Source organism: Melospiza melodia, chromosome 26 (genome assembly GCF_035770615.1).
Source record: "Melospiza melodia melodia isolate bMelMel2 chromosome 26, bMelMel2.pri, whole genome shotgun sequence".
Taxonomy (NCBI): Eukaryota; Metazoa; Chordata; class Aves; order Passeriformes; family Passerellidae; genus Melospiza; species Melospiza melodia.
Window position 1 is genome coordinate 6,925,489 of NC_086219.1, and position 14,131 is coordinate 6,939,619.

General features: G+C 48.6%; 1 protein-coding gene across 2 annotated transcripts in view; it reads right to left on the reverse strand.

Annotated features, from left to right (window-relative positions):
• The window catches only part of CAPZB (capping actin protein of muscle Z-line subunit beta), a 63,726-nt gene that overhangs the window by 20,307 nt on the left and 29,288 nt on the right, over positions 1 to 14,131 (reverse strand). For both annotated transcript variants that reach the window (XM_063177119.1, XM_063177118.1), the window contains exons 3-4: positions 13,193 to 13,314; positions 6,441 to 6,554 (exon numbers count right to left, since the gene is read on the reverse strand). In XM_063177119.1, the coding sequence (XP_063033189.1) occupies positions 6,441 to 6,554; positions 13,193 to 13,314 (236 nt within the window). The remainder of the gene's footprint in view (positions 1 to 6,440; positions 6,555 to 13,192; positions 13,315 to 14,131) is intronic.

Sequence of the window (14,131 nt, forward strand, 5' to 3'; positions counted from 1 at the left end):
CCCCAGGCAGTTTCCTCAGTGCTGGGATGCACAACAAACCCATCTGGATTCAATCTGCAGGGCCCTGGCTGTGCAAGCCCCAGGAACCCCCATGCCCAGGAGAAAGGCAGCACAAAGGGCTGCAGCAGTAATGAGGAACAGGGAGCTGATGGCAATAAAGTCACTTCAAAGCTTTGCAGGGGCTCCAGCTCAGGCAGCCCAGGTTTTCATCTGAGCACAGGCACAGGGCTCACAAAGGGCTCACAGCCTAAAGCCCTCAGTGAGCTCCAGCCCCATCCAACCTGGCCTGGGACACTTTCCAGGGGTTGGGCACCCACAGTTTCCTTCTCTGGGCACCCTGTGCCAGGCCAGGCTGGGCTGAAAACCCCTGCTCACACCTCTTGCATCTGCTCTTTACTTGGTGGAGCTGGGGCTGCTCCATGCACAAAGCACAGCAAAGCTGGTCACAGATGGATGCAGCAGCTCATATAAACCCTGGGAGAAGTGCAGAGGAATTTGTGAGCTGGCCTGGGCTCCTCTGAGAGAATCCTGGGGTCTGTCAGGGGAGGAGAACTCCAATGGCACCACAGCAGATCTCAGGAACAGCCACAGCCCAAGGGCAGCACCAACAGAGGTTTCCATTTTTTCTTATCAGGACAAGTGGACTAAGGCAGTGACAGAGGTTGTTCAAGCACACAATCCAAAATAAACCAGGAAAAAGTTCAACTTTCTTTAGCTGTTTTTACCCTACCCAGTAGTTTATGGGACATGTGAACATGCTCAGAGCAGATGATGGCACAAAATGAGACATCCCTGAGCCCAGCAAAGCCAGGCTGTTCCACGAGATAAAACAAAGTAATAAAAATAAAAAATACACCCAGCCCTGAGCACTCTAAAAACCAAAGGGCCAACTCATCTGTCACTGGGACTTCACTGCTGTACCTGGTCAAAGGCTCCTAAACCCATACATTGCTGAGGCCAGGGCCCAGGAACTCCTCCTCAGAGCAGGGAGAGGCACTGGGTGCTCACCTGGCTGCAAAGAGACATCCCTGGGTTCCATCCACAGGACAGGAATGTCCCCATGCAAAGAGCACAGCCCTGGGTGCCACCTCAGCACTGCTAACACTGTCCAAAACTGGGATAACTGTCCTGGACCAGATTCCAATCAAAATTCAATAATAAAAGGATTACACACAACAAAGACATTTCAGAGGTCAATCCTCTCCCAGACCTCCTTCCACTCCTACCAAATTCCTGATCCAGAGCTCTAATATAACAAACTGAAAATGGATCAACATCAAAACAGAGACAGAAGCAGAAGTTCAAAAGGTTTCATTCTCACTCTGTTGAGGAAACTCAAAATCTTAATCAATACAAACATTTTCCAGGAACAGAATGATTAAGATGATGTTTTATCTTTTTCTAAAGCTGTTAAAAATCAAAAGACCAATAAATCCAATTTAAGCCACAGAAAAAAGGAGGAATAGCTTTCTAAATGTATGTCAGTCACTAAACCAGTCCAAAGTTGCCAAAGCTCATCCTGTTTGCAGACAGATCAGCAGCATCCTTCCCAGGGGAGGTCTATTTAATCACTTCAGAAATTATTTCTTCCAGACAACAAAGAGCCATTAGATTACTTAATTAAAGGCCTGATTATCTCCAACCCAAAACAAGGGAAGGCAGAATCTAAAATAGAGAGATTTAAGCAGCTGCCCTGGTCCTCATTATGCTTTGATTTCAATCAAGCACACACACGTCAAGCAAAGGGCAATAAATTACAACCATGTGTTGGAAGAAATTATCTTCACCATATTGGAAGTGGAAAGCCAAGGCTCTAACTGAGTGGTGTAAGATATTAGACTTCCATCTGGGAATAATAACCTACTGAACACAAACATGCCAGAGCATTAGCTCCAGGCACTGCTGGAGTTAAAGCTGGCAGCAGGAGATGGAAATGGAACAGTTGTTTTTTGGGAAAGTGACATGGATTTTGGTAAAACAGATAACCAAGAAACATGCTTGTTGTTTAACACAGAGGACAGAGAGGGAACTGAAAACTGGTGTAATTCCTCTTTAACCCAAATAGCTCCAGAAAGGAAAGGTGGGAAACTCCAGAGATACTAAAGGTAGTATGTACACTAAACCAGGCACTTAAGGCCAGTTCAGCACTGGTTCACAGGAACTGAAGGTTCAGCAGAATTACTGTTCTCCATCTTTCATGACTTTATTACATGCAGTACTACAAGACTTCCCCAAACTCAATTTCACACTACAGTCACTCAGTGGCCATTAAGCTTTTGGGGACAAAATTGAATGTTAAAGTCTCTAGCAAGCAAATCTGAGTGGATTATTGCACACAAACTGTTAACAGACCCATGCCAGGCTGTTTCCCTCAAAACACCCACAGCAGCAGGTGCCAGCCCCTTGGGAAATGGCAAACACAATGAAGTGACTCACTGAACGTAGGTGGAGACTTACCACACCTGATGAAAAGAGAAATCTAAAAAGGAAAGGTGTGTGGGCCAAGTGGGACTGACACAAGGAAGAACTGAAGCAATCTCAAGTGCTGGGAGAGGCCTGAGATGAATCCTGTGAGATATCAGCACTTTCTGTGCTAAAGGGGAGCTGATCCAGGGGAGGCTGGGACCACAGGGGGAGAGCAGAGTGGGATGGAGATGCTCCCAAAAATGCTCATTTATCTACAGATGCTGGGATGAGCTGCACCAGGTGTGTTTGGAAGCTCAGGAGGGAAGTGAGCCCTGTGCACAGCAACTGCTGAGAGACCTGGGGCTGTCCAGCCTGGAGAGAGGAGCTCTGGGGTCACCTGAGTGGGGCCCTCCAGGGCCTCAAGGAGCTGACAGGAAAGATGGAGAGACACTTTGGACAAGAGGGAATGGCTTCACACTGCCACAGGGCAGGGCTGGATGGGACATTGGGTGAAATTCCTCTCTGTGAGGGTGGGGAGACCCTGCCCAGAGCAGCTGTGGCTGCCCCTGGATCCCTGGCAGTGCCCAAGGACAGGCTGGACAGGGCTGGGAGCAGCCTGGGACAGTGGAAGGTGTCTAGCAAGTCTGGACACAAAGGAACTACTTGCTTTGAAAAACCCAGCAGAAACTCTCATTATAGGAATAAAAAGCCTGAACAGCCCAGGAAATTCAGGCAGGCTGGATGTGGTGCTCCCTGTGAGTGCTGTGATTAATTTTGTATTCACTGTTACCTCTCTTTCATAAAACAGCAGCTGTGGCTACAGAGGCAGCTCAGGAACATTCTCTGCCCCACAGAGGGACAGAAGAGCCTCTTAAGGGACTGCTGGTGAGGAGCTGATGTGTCAGATTTGAGGCTTCTCCCTCAGCACCATTTTCATCCTCTTCATCTGCAGCCACTGCACTTAAACTGGCATTTTTTAAGAATTTGTAAAGTATCAATTAGCCTGGTGTCCCCTGTGCAGGATCTGCGTGGGCAGGCAACCTCACCAGAGAGAGCAGAAACAATGAAAGCCCCTGCAGGACAGCTCAAAATGTAGATTTTCTGCACACTGCCTACAGACTGAGCCCTGTTCCTGGAGGGTGAACCTGGCATAGATCTCCCCATCTAACAGTAACCAGAATTTCCACAAAAAACACAGTCCTGAGGGCTGCCAGCACACTTAGCTCTGATTAATCCATCAAGGAGCCTGAAGTATCTCCCAGAGTGGAGAAGCTCTGCTGTGCCTGGCTCTGGAGCTGTTAAGGACACTGGCCCAGGATGCCCTGAGCCCTCCCTGCCCAGCTGCAGGAGCTGCCAGGGCAGTGACACTGCCAGGACAGTGACACCTCCAGGGACCCTGCCTGGCCCAGCCCCACTCTGCTCTACAGGCACTGCCAGGGACAGCTGCCAGCTCCAGCAGCCAGGCAGTGACACCCCTGCCACCACAGAGTGACATCCCTGCCAGTGCCAGCCCTGCCCAGGCAGTGACTGCAACCCTGCCACCCATGGGGTGACAGCCCTGCCACCTAGGCAATGACATCCTTGGCACCCAGGGAGTGACATCCCTGCTACACAGGGAGTGATAGCCCTGCCACCCACGGGGTGACATCCCTGCCATTGCCACTGCCAGCCCTCCACCACAGCCCTGCCACTGCCACTGCCATCCCTGCCACACAGGGAGCAACATCCCTGCCACCATGGGGTGACATCCCTGCCACTGCCACCTCTGCCACCCATGGAGTGGCACCCCTGTCACACAGGGAGTGACACCCCTGCCATCCATGGGGTGACACCCCTGCCACACAGGGAGTGACATCCTTGCCACTGCCACTGCCAGCCCTGCCCAGGCAGTGACATCCCTGGCACCCAGGCAGTGACATCCCTGCCACCTGTGGAGTGACACCCCTGCCACTGCCACCCCTCCACCACAGCCCTGCCCAGGGTAGATTTTGGTAAAACAGATAACCAAGATTACTCCAGCAGCTCCAGCAGCCATGGAGTGACAGCCCTGCCATCCAGGGAATGACATCCCTGCCACCATGGGGTGACATCCCTGCCACTGCCAGCCCTGCCACCCATGGAGTGACATCCCTGCTACACAGGGAGTGACATTCCTGCCACTGCCACCCCCAGAGTGACATCCCTGCCACTGCCACCTCTCCACCAGGCAGCTCCAGCACTGCTCCATGAGGAATTGCTGCAGCCATTCCCACCCCAAGGTGTTGTTGGCAAGAGCAGCACTGAGAGAAGCTGCCATTTGTTGTGACCTCTGAATTTCCACCCTCTGATCTCCAAGTAAAAATTAAGCTTCTGCTGTCAAAACATAAAAATCCAACTGTCTTGTTCAGAAACCTGCAGAGCCCAACTGCAAGAACAAAAGCCTGTTTCTACATCTCTGTTGGAGGTAAGGTACAAATCCTGATTTTAAGCACAACAAACCCTTCAGACACTGAGGTTAAGTTTCCTTAACTTTGCAAATTCTTTCCACAAATGCCACAATTTTCTTACACTGCTCAGCCAAACATTAAACCACCCCTGTCCTCTTTTCCTCCTCCACTTTTGGGATCACAACAGGCACTAAAGGGGTCTGTGCTGGCACCTGTGCCCATGGTCTGACCTGTCCTCCTGGCTGTGATCCCTCCTGGGTCCCCTGTGACCATTCCTGCCTGTAAAAGCTGCACTGACAGACAAAAAGATGGAATTTGGAACAATCACACCTTTCCCTTCCACACAATACATGGAGATTGTTATTTAAAGGTACTGCTGTACCCCACGCTGAGCAGGGCTCAGCAGATTCACCTCAGTCACAAACCTGTCCTGTGCTTGCCTTTCAGCCAATCCAAGCTGTTCAAAGAAGTTTTTGTATCCAGCCATGACTTCATGGCCATCTGAGCAGAGAGGGATTTAAAAAGACAACCTTGGTTCCATAAACCTCCCCATTTTTGTCTCAGGGTATTAAAAATCTTATTGGTACCTACTCTGTTCTGCATCTGGGGAGTAACTGCAAATTTGCCTTTGCTGAATATGCAAAATTCCTTTCTTCCACTCAGTTCAGACACCAATAACAAGTGTTACTTAAGACAAGTTGGAGAGCTATGAAAATAATGCATGAAAAGTAAAGATTTGATACCTGTAACAGAAGTGTGATGTTTAACACACTTGGACAGGCTGTATTTACACTGAGCCACAGAACCCAGCAAGGAAAGTCCCTTTTAATGTGCTTCTGTCAGCACTGTAACATGATGAACTACATCTAAGGCTGTGTTTTATCTCCCTTTTCAGGCAACAAGAGCAGCAATGAAGTTTGCTCTTTTTTTTCATGGCTTCAGGCACCTCCCTAAGAGTGTGTCCCAGTGAAGGACACACTGGTTCATTTTGCTTTCCAACACTCACTTGCTGTGCAGTTTTAGCATCACTTTCCACTCCAGCACTGCTTAGGAGACCACAGAGCCCACAGCTGAAGCTGATCCCATCCCAAGGATGTGGAGGTAAGTGCAGTGCAGGACCAGCACAGCCCCAATCTACAGAAAATTGCTCAACTGGTAACTTTAAAAATCCACTGCCCAATCTACATTGACCCCACAGAGGCTCTGTTAATTCCTTTGTTTTACACCTCTTTCACAGGACAGGGCCTGAACCAAGCACCCTGCAGCAGGAGCACATCAATCCCTGCCCAGCTGCTGCCCTTCAGTGCCTATCCTTTCACTGGGACATGTGAGAGCTGCTGCTGCTGCACACAGAGATTTTTTAAGAGTACAGCCTTGAGGGAATGGAAAATGCAGATGGTTTAAGCCAGAACTTAGAGATCAAAGAGAAGCCAGGTCATGCCAGGACAAGAGACAGCATCAATCTGTTCAAGGGGGAAGGAGGTGGGAAAGCACCTCAGCACCAGCTGACAGATTTCATCACGTCTGGCATCACAAACCCAGCTCTGCCTCCCCCCAGGGGACACAGACAGACAGACAGACAGGGCCCAGAGGGTAGGACTGACATACAAGTCTCTGTACTGGTCGAAGGCATTGTTGGCTTCCACCTCCAGCTTGCGCAGGCGAGCCGAGGGCATGGCACCGTCCTCCAGGGGAGGGTCGTACTTGTTGCTCCACGGTGACCTGCAGGGACAGAGGAAGGGACAGTCACACCAGGGGACAGTGCTCACAGGGGCTCTTCAGGTGAGGGAAGAGACAAGAATGTTGACTCCATGTTCAGAAGGCTTGATTTATTATTTTATTTTTTATATATATATATATATATATATATATATATATATATATATATATATATATATATATATATGTATATATGTATATATATGTATGTATGTATATTTATTACATTATAACTAACTAAAAAGAACAGAAGGAAAGGTTTTCTCTCAGAAGGCTGGCTAAGGATAGAATGGAAAAGAATGATAACAAAGGTTTGTGGCTCAGACAGAGAGTGAGAGCCAGCTCTGCTGTGACTGGTCACTAAATCCAAACATCCACAGGAGACCAGTCCCAGATGCACCTGTTGCATTCCACAGCAGCAGATAACCATTGTTTGCATTTTGTTCCTGAGGCCTCAGCTCCTCAGAAGGGAAAAATCCTAAGAAAGGATTTTTAGTGAAAAGATGTCTGTGACACACCAGGGGACAGAAAAACAGATAGCAGTGTCTTGGGCTGGAAATGGGGCTGTGCATTCTATTCCTATCTGTGGGGCAGTTATCTTCTGTTCATTGGGCAGTTTTAATTTATCTCTCCCACAGCCAAACCTCCCTCCAGGAGATCTCTGCTGTCCATGGCCACTGAGTGTCCCTGCATGGCTGATCCAATTCCATCATCCCATGGGGAGCTGCTCCGCCCAGGGGAGGAGCCAAGCATTCCTGCCTGGATCCAATCTGAGCTTTGGGACACCAGGGCAGCCTTTGCCCACTGCATTGCCAGGGGAGCAGCTTTGTGCTGCCCTGCATGGCCAGAGGAGCCCAGGCCCATCTGCAGCAGCCCTGGAGCTGCAGAGGAAAACTCCCCCCTTGTGCAGGATCCCTGCTGCAGCAGAGCCACAGCTGGCACTGCAGGAGGGCTGAGCCACCATGGGATGGGGCTGGGACACCCCCCTGGCACACAGGGGGGCAGATCAGATTTTCACTCTGCCCATAGTTTTTTTTTTTTTCTGTTTGTTTTTTGTATTATAACATTTGTATTTTAAGTTTTCCTAGTAAAGAGCTGTTATTCCTACTCCCATATCTTTACCTGAGAGTCCCATAATTTCAAAATTATAATAATTTGGAAGGAGGGGGTTTACATTTTCCATTTCAGAGGAGGCTCCTGCCTTCCTTAGCAGACACCTGGCTTTCCAAACTGAGACAAGGAGACAGAGCCTGCTCACAGCCCCGAGGCTGCCAGAGCTGCCAGGAGCATCTGGAAACACTCCCAGGGATTGCTGGGGTGTCTGTGCAGGGCCAGGAGTCAGCCTGGATGGTCCTTGGGGGTCCCTTCCAGCTCAGGGTATTCCATGGCTCTGAAAGGTTTAATATTGATGGGTCTGAGCTCATCCACAGATGCTGAACTTCCACAAAAACCCAAAATGTGCCCAGAGCAATCTACCTGTAAGAGCTGCACTCTCCACAGCCATTTCCAACACTGGCAAAAAGGGGGAACTGAGCCCTCAGAACTCACCTGGGGGCCATTCCCTGGCTTCAGGTTTTCTATATTAAAAAAATCAGATTTCAATCTGTTCCTTCGCATACTTATATTATTCAACAACAAGGCTTCAGCTGTTGAACATTAAATATTAAAAACTGTTTTCATGCAAATACAAATCGATTGTGTAGTTTATTTGGGATCTGACAGCATTTGAGCCAAACACTCCTGGCTATGATTAAGGTCCACATTTTCCTCCACTACTCTGCTTTGAAATAAACTCTACCTTTAGCATAACATTAAGAAACCCTTTGAACAGTCTGAAGGATTTAACAGGGTTTTTTAAAGCTGCAGGTTTTACTACAATTTCTGCAGGTGTGGAGGAGATTTTTGTGTTCTTAATGAAAGATTTGGTATTAAAAGATTAATGGAACCCTCTGCCCATCTGCTTGAGGCTTTTATAACTCCCATTCTAGAAACCTGCATTTTGCTTTTCATTTCCCCTTGGAGTAACCAACTTACACATATCACACTGCTGGCTCAGAGAAAAGCTCCTCCACCCTTTCTCTCCTCTTTCCCAGCCCCTGGCTGCAGCACCAGGTCCCAGTCCTGGCCACAGGGAAAGGTTTTTTCTCTTTGTCACTCATTTCTCAGAAAGGCAGCGGGGTCTGGTACCTGTGTGATGCAAAGCACAAAGCCCCAGCCTCTGCTTTGCTCCCACAACTCCTGCCAAACACACTTGACAGGAAAGGGGACACCAGGGAAAGTGGAGGAGTTGTGTCACATCCACCCAAGTGATGCTTTCAGGTCATGGTTCTATCTCATGGCTGTGTCCAGCTCTGGGCCCTCACCACAAGAAGGACCTGGAGGGGCTGGAGCGTGTCCAGGGCAGGGAATGGAGCCCCAGGAGAGGCTGAGGGAGCTGGGAAGGGGCTCAGCCTGGAGCAAAGGAGGCTCAGGGGGCCCTTGTGGCTCTGCACAGCTCCTGACAGGAGGGGACAGCCAGGGGTTGGGCTGTGCTCCAGGGAACAGGGACAGGAGCAGAGGAATGGCCTCAGGATGGGCATGGGGAGCTCAGGGTGGGCATCAGGAGGAATTTCTGCATGGAAAGGGTGCTCAGGCCTTGGAACTGCCCAGGGAGGGTTGGAGTGCCCATCCCTGGATGTGTCCAGGGAAGACTGGACATGGCACTCAGAGCTCTGAGATGGGGACTGGTCAAGGTTGGACTCAATGGTTTTGGAGAGTTTTTCCAACCTCAGTAATTCTGGGGTTTTGTGATTTTAAACACCTGCATAAAATGTGGCTGCTCTGGAGAGGAGTCACCAGCCACAGGATCCAGCTGGGTCAGGCTGGGAGGGCCCACAGGGCCTCATCTGGTGCCAGCTCCCTGCTCCAGCAGGGCTGAGCCCAGATGGGTCTGGAACAGCCCCAGGCAGGGACACTCAGAGCCTCTCTGGGCACTGTGTCCCACAGTGTGCCAAGTTCCTGCTCCTCCTGTTCAGCTGGAGCTCCCTGGATCATTCCCTGCCCGTTCCTCTGGTCCCAGGGAGCAGAGCCTGCTCAGAGCCCTCCCTGCAGGCAGGGACACACAGGGATGAGCTGCTCCCTCCTCAGCTCTTTCTTCACTCCTAAAACCTCTGAAATCTGGGGCAGATTCACATAAACCCCCCCCTGGTGCTACCCTGGTGCTCCCAGGTGGCTGAGCTGCTGCACAGGGTGAGCAGGAGCTCCTGCAGAACCCCTGGGAGATGCTCCAAGTGCAAACACCAAACTCTCCCCAGGCTGCAGAATGGCACTGGGGGCAGCCAGAACAGACCCTGCCAGCCAGCAGCTTGTGCCATTTTCATCCCATTCCAGCTGGAGCCAGCAGCAGCTTTACCAACAAAAAAACCTCCTAACACAGCCCGGTATTTTTTATTTTTGTGGAAATGCACTCACAACACATTTAAACACTTAACTGGAGACTATTTGAAGAAAGACAGATGGACAAGCACTTAAATTTCAAAAGTCAGACCTCTAATTTCCCCAAAAGAGAATGGTTTGTGTTTCAGCTAACAGGTTTCAGTGTTGTTGGCCCCAAATTCCCCATAAGGATTCCATTTAACAGAGTGATCAAACACACTTCGAGTGGAAATGTATGGACAAAGTCAGGGACCTTGAAGTCTAATATTAAAAAATAAAATTAATAAAAGGTCTGACTTCACAATGTGGATTCCATGACTGTTTGATATCCTTCAAAAACCTCTGCTATTCCAGGAGCACTCACAGAAGTACCTGTGAGACTCCCACAAGCAGGATTTAATAATATGAAGAAAATAAAAATTATCTATTTATGAAGATTCAAGGAGACTCCAAAATCCACCTTTTAGTCTGATCCACATTTGTCATGGAGCAAACCAAGTCTGTCTAAACATAAGGAAAGACTAAACTGTGATGGGCTAAGCATTAGGATATTCACTTCCCACAGCAGCATTTTTTCCAGGCAAATTCCCAGTGAAATTGCAAAGCCACTGGAAAAAGCCAGCCCTATAAAACTGGAATCCCATGAGGAAGTCTGAGCACCCAGCCCCACCTCTCCTGCTGAAGGACTGAGGCTCAGCTGACCAGGGAGTGCTTGGAAATACCTGGATTAAAAATATTTCTTGCTAAAAGAAATGCAATTAGCAATCTGTCCAATAGGAAGGGAAGGTGTTTAGCTGGGAGAGTGCAGGAATTGGGGATGCAGCACGTGTCAGGCAGGGAACAACATTCCCTGGGACTGCTAATCGAGCGTGTGGCTCTGGAAAATGGCTGTGGAAATATCAAAAGCTTTTAAAAGCCCAGTGAACTCCTCCTAGACCTTGGCCTAATTGATTAAATTAGTGCAAGAGGCACTTCCCAGTAACAAGTGCAGATTTGATGAGGTGAAGCAGTGTCTGGACACAGGCACAGAATGGGATTAACATGCACAGGGCAGTGCTGCTGGGGTTTCAAAGGCTTCTGCTGTGTGCTGAAGGAAAGAATTTACTCCATGAATCAGAGCTGGGACCAATCAATTCCAGAAGGAAGAATCACTTCAATCCAGAATGCCTGAATCAAAAGCCTTAGGAGCAGGATTCTTCCCTGCCAGCAATTAACACATGGTGCCTGTTCTGGAGGAACAAATGAAAGAGCTTTTCTGAAACCTCATTACTTAATAAGTCCCGAAAATTTCAAAGTGATTTCAAAAAGCAAATTCCTCCTGCTTCCTTGCAGCTATTTAACACCTTCTGAGAAAGAGATGGAGCAAATTTCAGAGGCAAGAGTGACACTGACCTTAGAGGAAGGGCTGTCATGTGCCATAATTAAACACAGGGGTCATTAGTGATTGCACAGTGTCCCATTAGTGTCTAACCAGTGCCTTTCCTGTGTCCACATCAGCAGCCTGAGCAGGATGCACAGGGGCTGCAAGAAACATCACAGCTTCAGGGAGAAAGCATCTCTTGAAGGATCCACAAGAAATTCAGGATTTAATTCTCCCTCCTGCCAGAGGGGCTGCAGTTGTGGGTGCATCTCATGGGGGGCAGCAGCTCTGAACTCTGATTTTATTTACTAATTCAGAACTGATAACATGCAAGTAGCTGCTAATGTGGATCTAACAGCTGGGGCACACAAAATTAATGCAAAATGCTTTTATAGAAGGCACCAGGCTCTTCTGTGGAAGATTGGAATAGTTTCTAAATATGAGATTAGTGCCCTAAAGAATGTGAGTGACACTCCACCTTGGGGTCCTGCTCACTTGCTGGCCCCCTGCAATAGGTTATATTTTAAAAACTCAATAGGATTTACACTCAGCCACAATCCAGAGGCACTGTCAAACTCTGCATCCACTCTCATTCTCCATCTCTTGTTTCCAGGACAAAATGTATCTCAGCATGTTCTCTGTGTAAATCATCCACACACACGTGCTTCACATTAGAGAGGGACCTTCCCTGCAACTCTCAGCAACTGAACCAATTCATCTCAAATGCTCTGCAACCTCAGCTGCTTCTACAGTGATGCCTGAGCCAGAGAAAAAAGATTTGTTGAAAAATATTTTCTGAATCTCCACTTTGAAACACAATTCTTGAAACATTCTGGCCAGATGAATGTAAAACCCTACATCAAATCTACACAGAGCAAAGTGAGATTCTTCCTGGAGATAATTCCAAGCACTAAAATGTAAATTATGAAAGGAGAGACAAGTGGAAGCCTGAGAATCATCCCCAGAAGCAGCAGGATGGCTGAGCTGGTAATTCAGTGTGGGTTCCTTACCTGACAGCCCAGCACCCTTTGTTAAGGGGAAGAATAAAAGTGCTGCAGGAGTCACAAAGGTTTCTGGCCTGTAAACTCATTATTCTTATATTAAATATCTGGAACTCTGCCACTGTCACTACAGCCATTAAGGAAAGTCAGCAATGTGAGAAAGGGAAGGGATGATTTTAACATCAATGATAAACATCATCCTAATGGCAAGGTAGAGGAAAACACATGAAAAGAGAGACTGTGCTCAAAGTGGCAGCCAAAACACTGAAACTTGATTGTACCATTCCAGCACTGCAGTCCCTCCTTCTCCAAAATTAATTATAATTATACACAGCTCATAGGGTTCAAGTATTTCCATTGGTTTTGTCTCCAGTCTTCAGAATATAGCAGCTATTTTGGTAGATGGGGATTCCTTTTCTTTGGTAAAAACTTGGGCCAAGATTTTCAAACACAACTAATGACACTGAGTCCAAAGTCAGTCAATTTCTTGTGAAATATGGAGTGAAAGAGCCTCTCACAGCTGGCAAATCCACCCTGTTTTGTACAAGCTGAAGATGATTTTGTTTAAACCCACAGCTTGCATCATTTCTTTTCTGTCATTATCCATTCCAGAGATTTTATAACTTTGCAATGGTCTCATTTCCTACCAAGGCCATTTCTGCTAGAGAATTGACTGGTTTCAATCCAGAATACAGAAAACAAGGAGAAATCCATCAGTCATCCCCTTTAGCACGATAACAACAGCACATTTTGGGCTGTAAATCTTTAAATTACTGGTATTTTTTTGGCTGAAAAGAAGAGGGAGAAGGGTCTGTCCGTGGGTGCCATTCAGAGAGCAGCAGGCAGCCCCAGCTCTGGGTACTCACCTGTAGGAGTCCCCATCTCTGTTGTAGTCACACAATAGATAATCCTTCCCCACCACCTTGTCCCGTGCAATCTTCAAGGGCTGATCCACAGAGGAGAGGAGATCTTCACACAGGCTGGGGACCTGCAGGGGGGGACAAGCAAAGGGAGGGGAGAGAGGGCAGCACGTTAACCTTGGAAGGCACTGGCACCCCTAAGAACAGATTTGGTTACTTACAGCCCACATCTGTCCCAAAGCCAAAACTGTTCAAGAAATCATCATGTCACAACAAATCCCTGTGCTCCCATCTCCAGTAATTTCAGGTGTCATGACCAAAGCACTGGTGTGGCCCTGCACACCTGAACACACACAGACACACAGATACAGTTGCAGAGACACACACACAGACAGACAGACACACACACACAGACACACACACTCTCTCCAATTCACTCTGTGCCAAGGCAGCCAGGGCAGTGACTGTCCAGGGCTGGTAGATAAAGGTAAATATTCACAGAGCAGTGGGAATGAGGGAGCTGCTGAAGGAATCCACCATCCCCAAGCTCATCTCCCGTTTCTCAGAGCAGTTTCCAGTGGCCAAGCACGACCAGGCTGGCTAAGGAGAATGAACACATCTCTGTGTGTGCACGTGTCAAATCCCACACACCTCCTGCATCCTGCACAGCCCCTCATGGATCCAGGAGCAGCTGCCCCCCTGCCCTGCCCATGGACAAAGCCAAGCTCTGCTCCCAGCCTGGCACAGGGCCTGGGATGCCCTGCAGGGACATGGGGCTCCCTGTCCTGCACACACCTCAGGCCATGTGCACCCTGTGCCCAGCCCAGGGACCAGCACCCATCACTGCTGCCATCAAACACCCAGGGCAGGGGTGAATCCTGCAGGAACACAGCCCAGATCTCACTGCCAGGAAATGGACTGGAGCAAAATGTCCCTTGCCAACAA